A 19,292-nucleotide genomic window follows, 5' to 3' on the forward strand; every position below is an offset into this window, starting at 1 on the left:
GCGGCCTCGGTGGCTGCCGAGCGTGGCAAGGGCGAGGAGCGGGAGCGAGCGGGGCTGGGTCTGTCAGCGGAGGGGAGGGGCGAAGGGCGGTTCGGAGCGCCGAGGGACACGGCCGTGCGTGAGCGGGGCCACAGCTATGGAAAGGAGCGGGCGCCGTGCGGGGCGGCGACCGCGAGGAATGACAGCGCGGGGGGCGGCCCGGCGGGGCCGGTTTTGCCGGGCAGCAGAGGCGCGGTCGCAGCGCGACCCGGGCGGGGGGCACCGGGCGGGCACGGTCGGAATCGAGCCGCCCGCGTGTCGCTCTCAAGGAGGCGGCTCGGAAAGGAAGGCGCAGTTCCGCGCTCTCGGGACGGCGTTAAGTGACGTTTTTACTAGAACCTGCCAGGACCTTGCAGAGGGTGGTTTACACTTCCGCCACACTCAAGATGGCGGACGCACTAGGCCCCTTTGAGAGGTGTCCCTGCCGATGCCTGCCGCCGGTCGCGGAGCAGTCGCCCGCCTCCGGTGCCGCTGACCCCACCAGCCGTGTCCTCGCACCGGGAAGCACCGCGGAAAATCTCGCGGAAAGCGCGGGGCCGGCGTCGGAGTCCGGGCCGGATTCAGGCAGTCGAATAGACGCCCTTGTGAGGGGCGGCGGGGGCCCTTAAGTGTACCACACTAAAGATGGCGGCTGGACCGGAAGTGGCTTCTGCCAGCACCCAAGATGGCGGCGAAGGGCGGAAGTTGCATCACCGCCACACTAAAGATGGCGGTCGTGTCCACTGTTTTCTGACCTTCTCAATATGGCGCAGGGAAGGCCCCCCCCCCTCCCCCCAAGCTGCGTCTATTCGGCTGCCTGAACGCAACGCCGACGCCGACGCCAGCCCAGCGCTTGCACGCAGATTTCTGAGGCGTTTCCCGCTATGCGGACACCGACTGTGGGGTCAGCGGCGCCTGGGGCAGGCGGGAGCATTCAGGCAGTCGAATAGACGGAGCGGGGTCCTTCCGGCCGCCATCTTGAGAAGGTCGAATAGCCACATTGGTGCGGTACTGGTGACTTCCGCCCTTCTTCGCCGGGAGCGGCAATGGCGGGGAGCCCGGGGAGCAGCGCTGCCGGGCCGGGGGCACTGGGGCGGGTGCTCCGGGCTCGGAGGTGAGCGGGGAACGGGGACAGCCCCGAGCGGACGGTGGGGGCCGCGGGGGATCGGTATTCCGGCCCAGGGATGGGTGTCCCGGCCCAGGGATGGGTGTCCCGGCCCAGGGATGGGTTCTTGGACTATCTAATAATATTATGTAACGATCGTACAAGGAGATCTATATAAAAAAATCCTCCATTGTCATCCTTCTCCCAGCCCCTCTGTGTTTTCAGGATCTTGGGGGAAGAGTTTGGGTCTGGACAAGGCTCTCGGGCACAGGGTGGGATTCTTGGGGTGCAGGGTCAGGATTTGGACTCGATGCTCCCTGCGGGTCCCTTCCAGCCCAGGAAATGCTGCGATCCTGTGCCTCTGAGGGTGAAATAAAGGGCACCGGTGGGGTTTGTGCCCGCTGTGTTCACGGCCCCGCCGGCTCAGGGCGGGTTCAAGGCGCAGCTGCCCCGAGCCAGCGGGACCGGCCGGGGCTGCTCGCTCCCGGTGCTGCCGCCTTGTGGGGAGAGCCCGGCACTGCAGCCCGCACAGGCGCTGGACCGCGGGATCGGCGTGGAACAGCAGTGCAGGGGGAGTGCTGAGGCAGCGCAGGGAATGCTGCGGTCCCAGGGAATGCTGCGGTCCCAGGGAAGGCTGAGGCGTCCCCTGCTCGGGGCACTCGGCAGCAAATCCCTGATGTTGAGCAGCAAAAGGAAAGTTCTGGGTTAGTGGGAGGAGGTTTCTGGAATGGAGTTGGGACAGGTGCTGATCTACGCATGGAATCACGGGCTGGTTTGGCTTGGAAGGGACCACCAAGATCATTTACACTCTGTTTGTTGTCTGGTTCCACAGCAAAGAACATCCAGAACTGCCACCTCACCCTCACGGACAGCAGGAATGTCTTCCACAGCTCTTGTTCTGGAATGGGAATGGCTGTTGGGAGCTCTGGCAGGACCAGGTAAGAAGAGAAATGGGATCATTCTGGCTGCTGCTGGAGGTGGTTTTCTGCTTTCAGGCTGTTCTTCTCATTGATCCTTTCACAGCAGTGTTCTAGGGCACATTTGAGGGTAATTCCAGGAATTTCAAACCAGATAAAAACTGGTGGGGCAAAAATGTGAACCTGATCCATTTCTGGTAATTCCAAGCTTCTCCCACAACACCGTTCCAGGGGAAACCTGATGAAAGGGTAAAGATGCAGAGGAACAAGTGCTGTAAACCCCCCTGGCACTCTGACAGAGCAAACCTTCCAGTACTCCCAGCAGATCTCTTGGAGAAAGTGTGGGATCGCAAGGTTTTCCGGGAAAGCAAAACAGGGGCGGAGATGAAGGAATAGGCTTCCAGTTCTTCCTTTAGCTGAAAGCCTGGGGGAATTGAGAGGGGCCACAAGAACTGTTTGTGTAGGAAAATGGGAGTTTGGGGGCTGAATCTGAGTTTCCCTCTGGGGCATTTTTGAGGGAAAAGCTGAGGTGCTGTTTAAGGGAGAGAATGCACATTTTTGGGGTGGAAAAGGTTTAATCAATATTGTAGAGGAAGTAAAATGTTGGGGGTAAAAGTGGATGCAATCTGGAGGGGACAGAAGGAATATTTTGGAGGCAAAATGGGGAACTCAGTAGTGGACAGATGGGGAACATTTTGGAGGCAACACTTGACAAACTCTCTGGGGTGGAGAACGAACACATTGAGGGAAAAATGAGGTGATGAGCAGTGGGCACGTAGGGAAGGTCGTGGGGGTAAATGTTGAGAAAAGCCCCGTGGTATTCAAGAAATCCTTGGAAGCAGGACTGAGGAATTCAGTGGTGGAAAGATAGGGGACTTTTGCGGGGGTAAAACTTTAAAAGATCTAAGAGTTGAGAGTGTGTGTTTTTAGGTAAAAAGGATGTCTTGATGAAGTTGGGCATCTGGATTGTGGCATTTATGGATCACAGGGTGTTTTTCCTGAAAGTAGAAGATAAAGAAGACTCCCAAAGCCTCGGTAGCTGTGTTAAGAAATCCCTCCCAGGGAACAAAGGTGCCTAAACCTCCTAGAAGTAGGGACTAATTAGCATGGGAAGGGAAAAACCCACCCCCAGTGGGAGAGAGCCCGCCGGGTAAGGGAAGAGAAGGATGCCCTTAAGAAGGAGCAGGGAGGGTGAATTTCTTGGTTTGCTGAAATGTATCAAAAAGTTTGGAATCTGGGTTTGTGTGGAGGCCGGGATTTTCTCGGCCATATGCAGAGCCCAGCACTAGGAATAGAGTAATTCCAGGCTTTCCAACGCCAAAAATGCAGTACCAGAGAGTTCTGTTATCCCGAGGACTTGGGGGATATTTGGCAAAAATTTCTGGGGGCCCAGGCTGGACCGAGCTTTTAACGCTCCCCGGATTCACGGGATCGGGGATTCCAGCGTGCCCTGCACGGGTTTTTTCAGGGAAGTCCCAAATCCGTGTGAGCACAAAGCAGAATCCCCTGGGAGCTGTGAAGGCAACAGGATATTTGTTGGGAATTTTGAAGGATTGGGTGAGTCCTCAGTGTTAGGTTGGAATGAACGCAAATTGTCCGGGAGTTGCTGGTTTAGGGATGGCCGGGTCTGGGTTTGGATTTGTGGGCACCGAGTGTTCCTTGTGTCAGCTATAGGTCTGGACTGGTGAGAATTGTCAGAGAAAAGAGAAGGCAATTGAAATGTGGAGCTCCATTCTTGGAGAAATGATCAGGATGGGAGAGGAAAGGCTGTGGAGCTGCTGGGAGCTCCTGTAGAACGAAAGGATCTGAGGTCTGGAGGCAAAAGCTGTGGAACAAAGCCTGAATAGGGTGCGGGGTGGGCAGGGAGGGGGAGGAGGGCATTGCGGGGGGGTGAAAGAGGGAAAGAATCCCTGCTCCGGGAATCCAGCAGGGACCAGGAGAGGATCATTTTCCATCCACTGCTCTCAGTGTAATCCTACTGAGGACGGTCAAAGGGAAGTGATTCATTTGTTCTTAGGTTTGGAATGAAAGGTGCTCTTGCAGAGGGGAATATTCACCTGTTAAAATTCTGTTGGATACAGGGAAAGAGGGAGGAAGCAAGCAGCTGGGGAATGAACGGGTGGATTTTTGGTGGATACAGGGAAAGACACGGGAAGGGGCTCTTAAGTAAAATACACCTCACGGGCAGCACCAGGAGAAGCCTCAACTGCCCTTTTTTTCCAAGCTCTGACATTGCAGAAGAGTAAGCAGTGGTCAGCCCATCACTTTCTGTATTCCTTGGATGCCCAGTGCTTTGTTGGGAAGAGATAATATTTGGAAATGAACAAATCCGGGGATGTAATTTCCTGATAGTAAAGCCCCAGAGACCCTGGTTTTGATATCCTTCCAGCACCCAAACGCAACAGAGGGAATCCTGGCGGAGCTGGAAATCGCTGTCGCTCCGTCGGTGGAATTCCTGGGAAATGGAAAGCAGCAGAAGGAGCAAGAACAGAGTTGGAAGCAGGCTCCAGCCGGGTAAGGCAGACACCAAATCCTTTGGAACTGGGCAGGGGTGGGAAGAATGAATTCTTACATTTGCAGCCCATGGATTCCTGAGCAGGATCCCGGCAGGGAAGAGTGCAGGGATCAGACTGGGGACTGATCCCAGCTGGGGGCAGCGAGCCTTGGAATTGGCTGAAGGGAAGAAAGAGGGATCCTTTGAGCACAAGGATCAGCTGTCAAATGCGGAGATGGCATCAGACAATTCCTCGGGAGGGTTTAGTTCCTGGGCCAAATCGATCTCCTGCCTTGTGAAGGAGCTCAGAGATCTGGGAAGAGCCCAAGCAACGCAGGGAATGCAGTGGCAGATAAAACTGCCGGGGAACGGTGGGGAAAAGCATCGAACAGGGGGCCTCGTTTTGTACAGGAACGGTACAAAAAATTGTCCGAAAGAGCAGGAATCCAATGGGATTTTACGTATTCCTCGGAGGCCACAATCCAGTGGGAAGGCTGAGAGAAGGAAGCAAAGCCTAAAAAGGCAAATGAGCCAAATCCTGCCCAAAGCCTCCAATGGCCACATTCCCTGGCATTGCTGAGGACTTCAGCCAAGCTCCAGGCAAAAGGTGAGCCCCTATGAAATCCTTTCTGGGAGACCATATCCAGCTGGGACCCTTCCTGGAGAAGGCCATGGGATATGGGTTATCCCAGGTCCAGAGAATATGTCATTTGCTCAGGAAAAACACTTGGCTCACTGCATCACTTTCTTGTTTTAGGCTCACCAGTCAGCCGGGCTAGAAGAGAAATGAGCATCCTTTTAATGCCTGGAATAAAAATGCTGGAAAAGGGCAATTTTATTTGATATGGTGTCTTTCTCTTTTTTTTTCCCATGGATAAAACTGCATGGTGAGCAATCAGAGCAGAAATATGAAATGCAGGAGTCTTGGATTCCACAGTGCGATTAACTTCCCTTTTCTGCTCTCTTTCAGGACAGGAAAAAACCACTGAACTCGCCCCATCTTTGGGACCAAGAGCTTTGGTGTTGGAGTAGGCAAAGCCAGCTAGGGCCCCCCCTTGTCCTGCCCATGGTGTGGGTCAGGGACAGGCTCCTCTTCTCCTCTGTGCTGGGATGAACTGCCTAGGGAATGCTCTTTCTGACAGGCCGGTCCTAGCCCCGGCTACTGGAAATGGGCAGAGGTGAAGAGGCAAGTGCCAGAGTTCCTTGGGGATGATGGAATTGTGGTGTTTGGCTGTGCCCAGAGGGGCAGGTTGGGCATTTCTGTGTGTGTGAGGACCGGTTTGGGTGCTGGGGAGCCCGGGGAGCCGAGCTCTCAGTGCATTCCCAGCTCTCCCGGGGGTGGCAGCTGGTGCAGGGCTGGGTGACAGCCTCTGGTCGGGCTCGGGGCAGGCCCTGGCCCCGGCACAGACACGCTGGGGTGGTTTGGGGCCGCCTGGGGAGCCGTGGGAGGCAAATGAGGGATGGTGCTGGGCGGAGCGATCGGCCTGCGCTCGTGTCAGCGCAGCCGTGCAGGGCACTGGGATCTGGGTAAAACACCGGCTCTCCTGGTGTTCAGGGAGGCAAGGTCTGTATTTATCCATACATATTTATCCATACCTATTTATCCCTATATTTATCCGTATGTTTATCCATGGATTATCCATATATGTTTATCCATATACATTTATCCATATATTTATCCACGTATTTATCCCTGTATTTATCCCTATATTTCTGCATGTATTTCCCCATGTATTTTATGAACACTCAAGTGCCATATCCATGTATTTTATGAGCACTTCCAGGGTTGGTGACTCCACCACTGCCCTGGGCAGCTGTTCCAGCGCTGGACAACCCTTCCCATGCTGGGCCAGGAGATGGATTCTGGAAATCCAGACTCCGAGGAGCAGGGGATTAAGGCAGCATTGGATTCCTTTATTCTCCCAGAAGGATAAAGGAGATTTATCCCCAGACGAACCAGAGGTGATCACACTGAGGTCATCAGTGGGATTTCTTCCTTACTCCCACAAATACCCACTGGGGTGACAGAGTTCCCTACAAGGGTGGTGTTGGAAGGAGCTGCTGGAATGTTTTGCTGTTCATTGGGATCCACAGGATGTTTGGTGTCTCTTAGAGCTGTTCCAGGCTCTCCACAGACCCAAACACTCGTCACACTTCTCCTCAGAGTAGAGAGGTTTCCCAGAGTGCTGGTTTTTAATTTCAGATGCTGGGATAACGACACAGCTTCAGGAGGCAGGAGACTCATTGTGCTGTGCCTCAGTCCAGGCAGGGACAACCCCCAGCTAATAAAAACCTCTTTAAAGCACAAAAAGTCCCATTAAACTGATATTATAAAGGCTGCAAATTGAAGCAGGCCTCAATCAGAAAGCAGCAGAATTTAATTCCCCCCCTCTTGCCCATGTGCATGATGATCTCCTTCCTAATTGCCCATCCACGCTTTTCCCACAGAAGGGCTGTCCCGAGGTTGGAGATGGTTCCAGCTTTATGGAGCTTTGATCTTTATCTGGTTTTACTTTTTACAGAGCACAGAACCCGAGAGTGGCAACTGCTTTCCTCTTGTTCCTCCTGTGGCAGTGAACTGCTCTTCCCAAGGACGGCTGCAGGAATTCTCAGGCAGCAGAACGTATGGAATGCCAGGCACGCTACAGAATTCCAGTGGGAGCGGCAGGAACTTCTGTTCTTTACTGGCAGGGCTGTGCCATGAAGGGGAGCTCAGAGATATCGGTCAGCTCAGGGAATGAGCCTGGCTCATGGTAAGGAAATTCGCTGTGCAGTTACTTTGGGCCCTTTCTCCTCCTTCTCCCCCTTCTCCCCCTTCTCCCCCTTCTCCCCCTCTTCCCAACACCGGTTCCAGACCTCAGTATAATCCATGTTCCCACAGCCTGACCTTGCAGTTTTCCCAGCTTAGCAGCCCCAGCAACACTTGCAGCCTCTCTGTCTGGACTTTGTCTTGCTGAAATCTCCCTTTGTTGATCCTTTGCTGCCTCACCTTTTATCCAGCAATAACGTGCAGTGGGTGGAAGCTTCTCAGAATTCCCTCCCTGTTCCACTGGAAACATTCCCGAGTGGAAGCAGCTGCACTGCCCATCAGCACTTCCCTGCTTTTAGGGGTGGTTGAGGCATGAAGGATGCAACAAATGGAGTTGGCTCCAAGGGGATGAAATGCTCCCCGTGAGGCTGCTCAGAGAGCTGGAGCTGAGGAATCCGGGTGGGAATCACTGCAGGAAAAAGGAAGGAAAAGAGAGCAGAGGAACAGGGATGCAATTCCAACCTCTCCAAGGACTGGCATGGGCACATTCACCATCACCATTTAATCTAGACACAATTTCTTCTTTGCCTCTGGCTGCCAGGAGCAGGATGAGCAGTTTAATGAGTTTAAATAGTGAATAGTTTAATTAGCTGGAAGAGACGGGATCAATAGCTGCTTAAACAAACAACTGGCTCCCTGTTTCCAAGCTTGGATGTAGTTTTGGAAGGTTCTTGGCAATTTGGCAGGGATTAGTGATGCTGAGAATGCGCTTTTATGTGCGTTTGGGGCTTTTACTCCTGTTCACGTGGCTGCTTTTTCTTGTTGAGTGGAAAACAGGAGGGAAAGAGCAACCACGGAAGGAATGCCACTCTTGCTGCTTCAAGGGATGGATCAGGAAGGGAACAGGCTGCAGGGAATTTGGAGTGCAAACTGAGATCTCTCCAATATTTTCGGCTCAGTCCATCGGTGCTTGGTGGCTGTTTAGGCCACGTGCAAGGTGAATGATGGTGCACATCGCAGAGCTGCTGGTGGCTCCTTCCCCTGCCCGGCTGTCAGTCACCCTGCAGGGTGCTGGAGCAGCGTGCCAGAGGCCACGGATCCTATGGATCCCATGGATCCCAGGGGCGTGATCAGGAGCCTGAGCCTGCTGGCCACTCCCTGCTCTCTCTTATCCTGACTTTTCAGCTCTGCAGCGAAGCCAGCTCGAGCTTTTCAACCCTTAGAAACCCAGGGAACTTTCATGTCTGCTCTCAGATCTGGGATTTAAATCCAGCCCTTATCAAAGCACCCCGTGACCAGGCAGGCCCTGAATCCCAGCAGGGATCTGATAAAGAGGGACCTGACATCCTAAAGAAACCCTTTGAAATCCTGCTGGGATTGAGTTGTATCCATAATGGAGCCCAGAGCTCTCTGCCAGGGAGAGATGAAGCTGCTCCTTTGCTTTATCATCCTCAGGCCCTTCCCAGCTTGGAGGGAAATTCACTCCCTCTTCAAGCCCCAAAATCATGGAAAAGTTCCTTTGTATCCTTCTCTCCACAGCCCCTATGTGGATAAATCAACTTTTTATTTGATATGGTGTCATTCTCCTTTTTTTTCCCATGGATAAAACTGCACGGTGAGCAATCAGAGCAGAAATATGAAATGCAGGAGTCTTGGATTCTACAGTGGGATTAACTTCCCTTTTCTGCTCTCTTTCAGGACAGGAAAAACCACTGAACTCGCCCCATCTTTGGGACCAAGAGCTTTGGTGTTGGAGTAGGCAAAGCCAGCTAGGGCCCCCCTTGTCCTGCCCATGGTGTGGGTCAGGGACAGGCTCCTCTTCTCCTCTGGGCTGGGATGAACTGCCTAGGGAATGCTCTTTCTGACAGGCCGGTCCTAGCCCCGGCTACTGGAAATGGGCAGAGGTGAAGAGGCAAGTGCCAGAGTTCCTTGGGGATGATGGAATTGTGGTGTTTGGCTGTGCCCAGAGGGGCAGGTTGGGCATTTTTGTGTGTGTGAGGACCAGTTTGGGTGCTGGGGAGCCCAGGGAGCCGAGCTCTCAGTGCATTCCCGGCTCACCCGGGGGTGGGAGCTGGTGCAGGGCTGGGTGACAGCCTCTGGTCGGGCTCGGGGCAGGCCCTGGCCCCGGCACAGACACGCTGGGGTGGTTTGGGGCCGCCTGGGGAGCCGTGGGAGGCAAATGAGGGATGGTGCTGGGCGGAGCGATCGGCCTGCGCTCGTGTCAGCGCAGCCGTGCAGGGCACTGGGATCTGGGTAAAACACCAGCTCTCCTGGTGTTCAGGGATGCAAGGTCTGAGGGACTGGATTTACTTGGGACTTTTCAGGACAGCAGGAACAAGAGGAAATGTGGTGCCAGAGGTGCGTCCCATCCGGTTGCATTTCCCTCTTTCCCATTTCCATTTCCTCCTCAGTGCAGGTGTCCCCTGCAGCCCATGAGCACGGGGCAGGTGACAACTCCCTGTCTGTAGAGGGATTCCTTATGGAACAAGGGCAGATGATACCCCTGGAAAGATTGGACAACCCAGGGTTGCTGAGGAAAAGCCCCTGAACAGGCCCCTGACTGCAGGCAGCCCTGACAGTCCTTGGCAAGGTATACAGCTGCCCGGCTCCCCCTCTGATTAGAGGCCATCTAGAGGGACTGGGCATGAATCTTTGCAAAAGTAGATATAAGTTGGCATAGTTGAACAATAAGGGGAGAACAATGCTTAATCGTATCGGTGTACGTGTCGTTTATGCGGCCAGCTCTCCGGACTCGGTCCCTAACACCTGTCCTCCTCCTGTCCCCCTGTGCCCCTTTTCTTGGACAAGTCTCAAATGGCAACACACATTCCCAAAGACTGTCTGCTTCCTTAAATCCACGGACCAGCTAGTGCTGTCACTGAACAGCTGAAATGAGCTTTCAGAGCCTAGAAACTAGCAGGAGCGACAAACAAATGGATTTTAATCTGGAAATAGGTGAGGTCCACCCACCCACTGCTGCTGATGCAGAGACTGGGGCTCAGGGCATCTGTGCAGCCCTTCCCTTTGGCACTGATCCTGCACTGGAATGTTGTGTTGTTGCCAAACCGGGCCTCAAACCAGGAGAAGGTAAGCCCTGACCATTTGCCCCTGACCCTGGCACACCCACAGTGTGTTATCTGGAGCGTGTGCCTCAGCTGGTGTCACTTGAGTTTCACCAGAGTTGCAAGTTTGCTCCTGCTCTGGGCGATTCCGAGTGACCATCACATCAGTTCTGCACTAAGCACCGTTTAGCCAGACCCAGAGATTTGGCCACATAGTGACTTCTGAACAGGAAATCAAAATGCAGGAAAAGTGCCAGGACCACGCACGGGCCCGGGTACAGCACGGTCTTTGTGGGTCACTGTCACTCCAGGCCCTTACAGTCTCTCCTCATCTTTCTTGTAGGCTCCCTTCAGGTACAGGAGCCATTGCTCACTGGTGTTTTTGACTATTCTCTGCCAAGGAAATGAGTTGAATTTCCTTGTCAAATCTTATAGGCTTTTATACTTGGGCTTTTCTGCTGTGGGATTCATACTCAGAGACTGGTGTTGGTGTCTGGACGCTTCCAGAAGGTGGATGTTATCCCTGGATGTATAAAGAAAACGCCTATCCATCATCTCTCAGGCAATGAGAGCGGTGCAGGTGTCTGGCATGGCAGCCTTTCCACCAGTTCACTGGTTGAGCTGGTGCCAAGGTGAGCCCACTCTCTAAATTTCCCTTGCATGCCTCAAGGCATGCATCGTAAGATTTGTGCTTGTTGAAAGGACAGGATTGAGCCGGTCTCCCGAGCAGTGAGTGTCAGGGCGACGTTCTCTTTGCTGGCACATTGGTGACTCCAGGGAGTTCTGGAGTAATACAGGACTAGCAGGCTCGAGAAGGCACAAAAGAGTGCTTTCCTTTCAAACACGGGAACTGGTGAAAAAGTGTGGTTTGTCTCTCACTGCCTGCATTCCCTTCAACCCAGGGAGGCCGTATGGAGCTGATGACTTCCTGCCTGTGTTGACATAGGCCCTAGCCCAGTGTGATGAGCTGGAAACTGAAATCGAATACATGACAGAGTGGCTGGATCCATCCTTGGTGTATGGAGAAGGTAATGGATTTTTTTTATTTTTACTAGAACCCCCTGAAGGACTAGTGAGGGGATGTTCTTCCTCACAGCACAGTTGCTGTTCCTCTTGTTTGAGTAGAAATCCTGTTAAGGGGAGACCTAATGACAGTGATGTTAGTAGTGTAGCAGGACAATGTCCTAATCATTTCCACTGCTGGGTAGCTCGCAGAGCACAAGCCCTAGCAGCCTGAAAATGTGCTGCTGTGCATTGCTTTACGAGCAAATATGTTGTTTCTAACCCGTTTTGACTCTGCAGGCAAGGACATCCATTGTGCAGGTGCCCAATGGCCTTAGCCTTTTGTGCCTGAAAAATTTCCTGAGAGTACTTATGGGGCAGCAGCACTCAGCTCACTGTGAGGCACATAATGAGACTTGGGTTAGGTGCTGTGTGAAAACTTCTGGGGGACTCTTTGCACCTTTGGGGAAGTGCTTTGAAAATATTGCTCCCTTTTAATGATTTTTACTTCTTTCCAATATTTGCTTCTCACAAAGTATTTTTCTGAGCCCTAGGAATGTGTTTCTTGAGGCATTACTTGCATGAGGACTTAAGTCTGCTAGAAGCAAGGAAATCTGCCTCCTTGCTGTTTCCATGGTAGCATTTTTAACAAACAAGTTTTCTGCAAGGCTCCAGTAGGCCCCAGAATCTAAAAAGTTTATGAGAAAGTTTAAAGGTTCTTGCGGCCAAGCCTAGCTGTGTGTTTAGGTATATGTATGTGTTTCCTATTCCTGTTGCATCTTGGCTTTCTGAAGTTGCTGTATCCTCTTGTATGCCATTATGCCTGGGAGAATTCATGCCACGATTCCTCCAGTCTGGCACTAGTGTGCTCCTTGCTTGGTGTACAGAGCATCCTTGAGCACATTGTTAGGAATCTTAGCATGGAAAATAATTGAGATGTGAAGCTGGAGATCAGTAACACGCTTGAAAAGCCGAAAGTTTTCCTGGACTATTAAGTCACATTATTATGAATGCCGCAAAGGAAGTCTGTCCATAGGCTGGGCCTGTCTTTGGCACTAGCTCAGCTCTACCGTGCAGAAAAAATTGTGTAGTGCTTTGGGGTTGTGCATTTCAACTGTAATGTATTGTCCAATTTATCTAATGGGTCTCGCATGAATTTTGTGTGTCAATCTCGTTGCAAAGCTAAAGGCTGAGAGGGGACACTGTCGGTAATACAGAAAATACTACCCTGTGTACAGAACGCATCTCTGAACGCCTCTGAACAGACTGTGCTGCCTCTTAGCTGGACACTCCCACCCAAATGGCTGACTTGGAAAAGATAAGACAGACAGTGGGTCTCGTGTTGCTGCGGACCGTTACCTCCCGTCGAGACTCTTTTACTTTGTGACCTGCAGCTTCTTTTGTACAGCTTCTGTTGTGGCTTTAATTTGTTCTCTGTTTGTGTAATAAAGGTGGAGTATGCAGGACTGTACACACCATCTCCCGAACAAGTTGGACATTATGGGGAATGCCACAAAGGTGACAGACCAGTTGTTGTTTTTAAAAACAAAGGCAACCCTTTGGGATGATTTGCAGAGTACAAATCTCACACTCAATTGTTGCTTTATTGCCACTAAGAGCGGTTGCTTTGATGTTGATGAACACCGGTAGATTGTCTTTTACTTTGTTTAAGCAGCCGTGTTTATTTCATCCACCTCTGAAGCTTGGGAAGAAGACAAAACCCTGTTAGATAATCATTTAAAATAAAGCTGGTGTTCCAAGAGTAGAGGAATAAACACGTGGGAGTAAAGGAGAGACAGGAGTCATTTAAGGAATCGGCTTTCCTCAGCATGAGCGGACCCAGCCACGGGCACCGCTGTATCATATGGAGCACATGCAACCACTGAATGCGTCTCAGTGGCTGAGAATACACCCTCCAGCGTTTTGCAGGCCAATGAGCTGTTTTCCTTTTGTGTGTAAATATTTTGGCCATAGAATAAAGGGACTTTCTGTATATCCGTGTGGGTGTCTGGGTGCCTCTCTGGATGTATTTATACATCTCAAAGAAAATGGTCTGTACCTGTGACTGAGACCACTCTGAGACGTTCTTCCCTTGCTGTCCTTCACAGGAGGCTATTATTTGACAAGTGCTTATGGAGCACTTTCACTGTTCAAGAACTTCCAGGAAGAACAAATCGCCCTACAGCTCAGCTCAGAGGCCAGAGATACTCTCCGGCAGTGGCACAACAGGAGGACAACAAACAGGACAATACCTCTGGTTGATGATTTTCAGATAGAGCTTAGGGCTGAAATAAAAACTGGGATGATTGTGTTGTTGTAAATTGCTACTTGAGAGGTATGATTTGTAGCAAATTCTCTTGGTGCTGCCAAACACTTCTGCAAACCTACACTACTGCTTACATGAAAGTTCCTTACCAAACTCCTTCACCACCTCCTGTAAGGAGCCTGAAGCAGCAGACTGATGGATTTCAATCCTAAATCAGGTTCTCTACATTCTTTCTCTGCTCCTTCTCTACAACCCTTTCCTTCAATTTGCTCTTGCAGCCTCCTAGTTTTGTTTAAAACACTGCATCTAAGCTATAATAGAGATAACAATACATCAAGTTCAGATAAAGGCACTGGAATCAGTAGTTCTGATGTTGCAACCTTCTCACAGATAACACAAGCTTCCAAAGAACTCTCTTGGAACAGGGAAAGAAGAGAAAGTACATGGACTTTCAATGCAATACTCGAAAACCAGCAAGAGATTTAGTCTTGTATATCAAATGTCAAAAATCACATGCATAATTACAGAATTTTTTATAGTTAAAGAAGTATTTCAAAACCCAACCCTGACAGTTCACCTGCAACTTGCATCAAATATCTGTTATCCATAGGAAGGAAAGCCCGGTGCCCCAGTGTGTCAGGTGCAGAGGATGAGCTGTCCAGGGAATGAGCAGCAAATCCTTTCTGCACCTGCCCTCACATTGGGACTGGCAACAACCCCAGGTGGGAGCTGTGAGGATGATGAGGGGTCAGAGCAGCCCCAGGTGTGAGCTGTGACGGTGAGGAGAGGGCGGCTCCTGCCGGGGGCTGTTTTAGGAGGGGTTTCCTTAACTCACTTTTGCACGGCGATGCTGGAAGAGAGGCGCTTATGCCGGGCTCCTGGGGGGGTGGGGAGTGTCTCTCACGGAAGGACGGTGAAAGCGTCTCCCAGGGTCTGGGGGAGCGCTTGGATGTGGAGCGTTGCTTAAATGAGGTGCCGAGGGATGAACCTTTGTGCCAGGGAGTAGCAGGTGAGCCACGGTGTGGATTTGCAAGGGGGATCTTTCTCCTTTTTCCTTTGATTTCATCTTGCCAACCCCTCGACAACGCCCGCCCCCCCCCCCCCCCCCTCCTCCCCCGCCAGTACCCCCAGAACAAAAAAAAAAGGGGGTTGCGAGGACAAAAAGTGTGTAAATTGCCGGAAGAAATTCCTCTTTCGTTATTGCCTGTGTTTAACCTGGGGGGATGCCCCTTCACTTGTGACTTTAAGGGTATTGATTGAAGGAAAACCTGCCTTTTCTATGGTGTTAGGGTTATCAGTTGATAGGGAGTTCCCACGTTCCACTTTAAATGGAAGGGGAGAGCACGGGTCTTGCCACTTTAGGGGTTTGAATTGCGGGTAACCCCCCCGCATTTTCATCATCCTGAGGTTTACGTTGAGGGGGAAGCCCTGTTGTCCCTGCTTTTTAAGGGTTTTAATTGAGGTAAAAATCGCCGTTTTCCTATTATTTGAAAGATTTTAATTTGAGGAAAGCCCGTCTCTTTCTGATATTTCAGGGGATTGAGCTGAAGGGGAGAACCCATTTATTTGCCATTGTATTGGTTTAAATTGTGGTAAACACTGCCCGTTGCCTCAGTTCCAGGGGTTAAATTGAAGGAAACTCCAGCTCTTCCAGCATTTGAAGGGTTTAGATGGGGGCGTGCCGCTGCATTTGAGGGCTGCTTTTGCCCGTGCCCCGGCCCCCAATGTCTTGCGCGGGAGCACTCCTGGCCCCTGGGGAGGCCCTTTCTGGCCCCTTCTGAGGAGGAAATGGCAGTTTGGGGACTGGGCTGCTGACAGGGACCGACGGAGCCGCGGCGGTCCGAGCCGTGCGGAGCCCAGGCGAGCGCTGTCAGGGCGGGCAGGCGGGAGACGAGGCGCGGAGCCGAGCCGCTCCCTGTCGTCCCGCCCGCTGCGTGCGCTCCGTGCGCGGGGCTCGGGCGCCGCCGGGTCCCCCTCGGCCCGGTGCTGCTCGGCAGGCGCCGGGGGCGGGCGGGGCTCTCCCGGCGCGGGGCCGCCCCCGCCTGCCGGAGGAGCCGCTTCCGTGCCGGGAGCCGCGCTCCGCCCGGGTCCGGGAGCGCGGGGTCGCCCCCGGTCGCCGAGTGCCGCCGGTGCCGTGGGTCGCGTGGCTTTTCCGGTCCCCTCGCACCGTGGAACGGCGCCAGCCCGGCCCGAGTTCCGGCAAGGGACGCTGGGGGGACACTTGTGGCTTGTCCGCTTCAGAGCTTGCTTGCAAAAGTCACTGAAAGGAAGATTGGAAAAAACCCAACCCCGACTTCCCAGGCTTTTTTGCCTGGGACTTTTTTTGGTGTTGCTCTTTAACTGAGCTCACGCCTTTAAATACCGACGTGGGGTGCCTGCTGGAAGCGGTGGTTCCATGTATATTGTACTCTCTCATGAGACCTTCGTGGTGTCATATTTCCATTGCTGTGTTAATCCAGCGGCAGGGGTGGAGATAATTGGAGGTCCAAAGCTGACAGTGTCCCGTGCATCTGTTGTTCACTGATCTATTTGTGGTGTGAAAAACGAGGTTCACTCTCCTGTGAGAATTTAAAGGGTTTAATATAAAGACAATAAGAGACACATAAAATAAAGCAAAGGGGTAATGGCTGGATGCCTTGGCGCTCTGCCAAGAGCACACCTGATGCTCGAGGTGAGTCCTTTTTATACTATTTTTACTGTCTGTTCTCGATTAATATTCAAACTTTTCCCGGAGCTGTGCTGTATGGCCACTCCTTGGTTCCGCCTTTTTGAGCATGCTACTCTTCTGCCTTGCGGTTTTATTTCTTTTGATTCTTGGGGTTGGGCTCGCTAGGTAAGAGTCGATGGTGGGGTGGATCTCTTAATTCTCCAGACAGTTAGGGCTGATTGCAGCTTTGGGCCTCTTCGTCTCTCCGGGCAGAGCGGTGATAGCAGCTCTCGGGCTCTCCTGGCCGCCCGTTCTTCGGGCGGAGTAGCCTTTGGGTCCTTTTGTTCTCTGGACAAAGTGTTGCTTAGCAGCTTCTCGGGCCTCATCCTCTGTTCGCTTGGAGGTTATCTTACTTGGTCACACTTGCTAACATTCTTGCTAAAAAGAGAGAAAACCACATCCACACAGCAAAAAGCATTTCTAACATTATATAATACCTACTTTTATACTTGTGAGAAGCCAATACTATATGTTTATAACAATCCCCCCTTTTTCTATTTTATAAATCATTTGGCTTGAGCAATAATTCTTTTTTCTTGGCTTCTAATGTCCGTTTGTTCTTTTCACAGATCAATTTGGCTTCTTCGAGAGGGTCTTTTATATCACTTTGTCTTTTTAATACTATAATTTTTTGTGCTGTTCCAGACATAGCCAACTTTGGGTCTGTAGGCATTGCCACAACTTGCATGCCTTGAACTATGCTTGTGATTAGCTGAATAAAGCAGGGGATCAAGCAAGGGAGAAATATTAGACTAGCTGTAGCACATAAGAGGAAGAAGCCTAGCTTCTTCCCCATTCTTTCCCAATATGCCATCCCACCAGTTAGCAGTCATCATTGATTCCCATTTTTGGACTGGTACATGGGCTATTTTTCTGATATTGTTGGCGATATCTAGAATGGCATCCTCATTGTCATCGATTTTAAAACAACAATCCGATGTATTGAACTTCCTGCACACACCCCCTTCTTCAAGCCAGTAAATAGTCTAAAGCCAGCCTATTTTGATATATTGCAGGCTCTGGTTTGGCGTTGCTGGCTGACTATTAATCCCATAGCCCCGGCTGTTTTCATTGGTTATGATTTCTACAAGGGCTTGGAGTCGTGATGATAACGATTCAGCAATGTAAATTGGGGTTCGATATCCCCAACTTCTATCTTGTGCCCAGGTAGCTGGCCCATGTGTTTCTAATATTTGTTCAGGGGGGCCATTCCTCATCTTTCCATTTTTGGAATCCTCCAATCAAATCTCTTTTATTTCTTTTGAAGTCTTCATAGACAGGTATTCCTAATTGATCTCCCTCTGGTTCTGGTAAAAGGAAAAACCCTGGTTGAATGATTCCTAGTGTACCACTCCCTTTCCAGTGTGAAGGGAGTATCGGGTATGCCCTTTTCCCACATATCCAAAATAAGCCATCTGGTGCTTTCCAATAATTAATTTCTTGTTGATTTATATTCTCCCAAAATTTGGGTATTTCTGGGATTCCAAAATAAGGATTTTTCCTTGTGTTATTACACTGAAAGAGTCCAATTTCATTATCATATGCACAGTCTTTTCTTTTTTCTGAGCCCAATACCAAGTTGGTTTTTCTGGGACCCACTATGTTGAAGTTTTGTTACTGACTTTATACCTTTTACAGGGAGTGTTTTTTTACTTCATTAAGAAAGTTTTTCTCAGTTCGCCAGAGGCATTCTTCTCCTATCACTGTTGAACCTAAAATCCACCCCTCAGGTCGGTTCCCCCCTCTTATATTTGTCCCGGTTCCATTTAAGTGAGTTCCTACTGGGCCTGCGCTGCTACCTTTCCATGGCCATTCTTCTGTCATCAAAGCTCCTCCATAGACCCAACAGTTGGTTATGTTAAGTTCTTTACTTATCCTCTCCCCCAATTCCACAAAGAGATTTTTTTCCTAACCTTGGGGTTTTTTTCCTTTTAACTGTTGTTTAAGCTTTGCATATAGGTCCTGATGTGAGGTGAATATAGGGCGAGGTTGCTGTGCTGGCTTTGTAGTTTTACTTACCACTTGTTCTTTTACCAAATCTTGGACTATTCCCCTGGTGGCAGCTGTGAAGCAAATCCATTTTTCTCCTTTTGGACAATTACTTCCTAGTCTGTTTCCACTTGTTCCCAAATTTTCTGTAATCTAATATTTTTCTCCTTTATGCATGCAAATACCTAATTTGGACGAGTCATAACAGTGACTGGTGATATGGGTATGAGTAATATGTCTTTCCATGTAGAGCTTTCGGTAGCATTTGTAACATGGTCTTGCCGGTGTCCCGAAAGGGACCAGGGTAAGTGAGAAAAGAAGGAGTAACAGAGGTCTGGCATGGCTTATATTCCCACCTCCCTTGCCTATGAGGTTGCAACCCATAGCAGGTGTATTGGATCTTCTTGGTGGCGAGTACAGTGGCCAACCCGGTCTTGCCCTCTATTTCCTTGTCACTTCCTTTCAAGTTTCTTTTGGCACCTTTTTTTTTTTTTTTTTTAAACTGTAGTATCTTATTATATCTTAGGTATTTCCCATTCAACAGGCACTAGTAATTCATATCTGCAGAGCAAAATTGTTGCTTTTGTTGCTTATGATTTTGTCTGGATAGGGGGGTCGATTTTGTGCTTGACACCCTTGCCAATTTCCCTCTAGATTAATTACTTACATTTGACCTGGCTGGCATGCCCTGTGTTAGAATGATTCAAACAGGGTATATGATGTGGCATTGATGGAAGTTGTGATTCTCCCCCCTCTTAACACAAATCACAGGCTAGAATCAGAACATGAGAGTTCCCTGTTTGATACAGTCCCAACCCTTCCTGTTTGAAGTGAGAATATTCTTCTCCAAGATGTCCCAGAATTTCTCCAGGGGGCACTTGAAACTACTGATATAAATTTGGCTTTTACTTCTCAGTTAGGTGTGATTCTTTGCATATCCTTTGGATTATTTAGATTTGTTCTAGTTCGTTGCCACCTGGCCT

At 50.7% G+C, this 19,292-nt stretch overlaps 1 protein-coding gene and 1 long non-coding RNA gene across 4 annotated transcripts; both read left to right on the plus strand.

The window, feature by feature from the left end:
* Positions 1-663: 663 nt before the first annotated feature.
* Positions 664-5,042, plus strand: LOC116438757. Its single transcript, XM_032097760.1, has 5 exons — positions 664-1,132; positions 1,956-2,061; positions 3,509-3,597; positions 4,430-4,554; positions 4,946-5,042. Exons 1-5 carry the CDS (start codon positions 664-666, stop codon positions 5,030-5,032), a joined length of 876 nt encoding a protein of 291 aa, XP_031953651.1. The 3' UTR covers positions 5,033-5,042.
* A 1,306-nt stretch (positions 5,043-6,348) lies between these two features.
* Positions 6,349-13,672, plus strand: LOC116438758. Of its 3 annotated transcripts, none has more exons than XR_004237913.1 (6): positions 6,349-6,496; positions 7,057-7,287; positions 8,982-10,238; positions 10,781-10,977; positions 11,248-11,373; positions 13,456-13,672. It is a non-coding gene; the product is annotated as an uncharacterized LOC116438758 (long non-coding RNA). The 3 variants fall into 3 exon arrangements; XR_004237911.1 differs by lacking the exon at positions 13,456-13,672 and adding an exon at positions 12,530-13,342; XR_004237912.1 differs by lacking the exon at positions 13,456-13,672 and adding an exon at positions 12,586-13,342.
* The last annotated feature ends 5,620 nt before the right edge of the window (positions 13,673-19,292 follow it).

Source organism: Corvus moneduloides, unplaced genomic scaffold (genome assembly GCF_009650955.1).
Source record: "Corvus moneduloides isolate bCorMon1 unplaced genomic scaffold, bCorMon1.pri scaffold_110_arrow_ctg1, whole genome shotgun sequence".
In the NCBI taxonomy this organism is placed as follows: domain Eukaryota; kingdom Metazoa; phylum Chordata; class Aves; order Passeriformes; family Corvidae; genus Corvus; species Corvus moneduloides.

Bases quoted from the DNA above. Each gene is read 5' to 3' on its own strand.
- LOC116438757 (XM_032097760.1), top strand. From the start codon at position 664: ATGGCGGCTGGACCGGAAGTGGCTTCTGCCAGCACCCAAGATGGCGGC. The intron at 1,133-1,955 runs GTGAGCGGGGAA...CTGGTTCCACAG, and splicing joins CGGGTGCTCCGGGCTCGGAG to CAAAGAACATCCAGAACTGC. The intron at 3,598-4,429 runs GTGAGTCCTCAG...ATATCCTTCCAG, and splicing joins TGGGAATTTTGAAGGATTGG to CACCCAAACGCAACAGAGGG.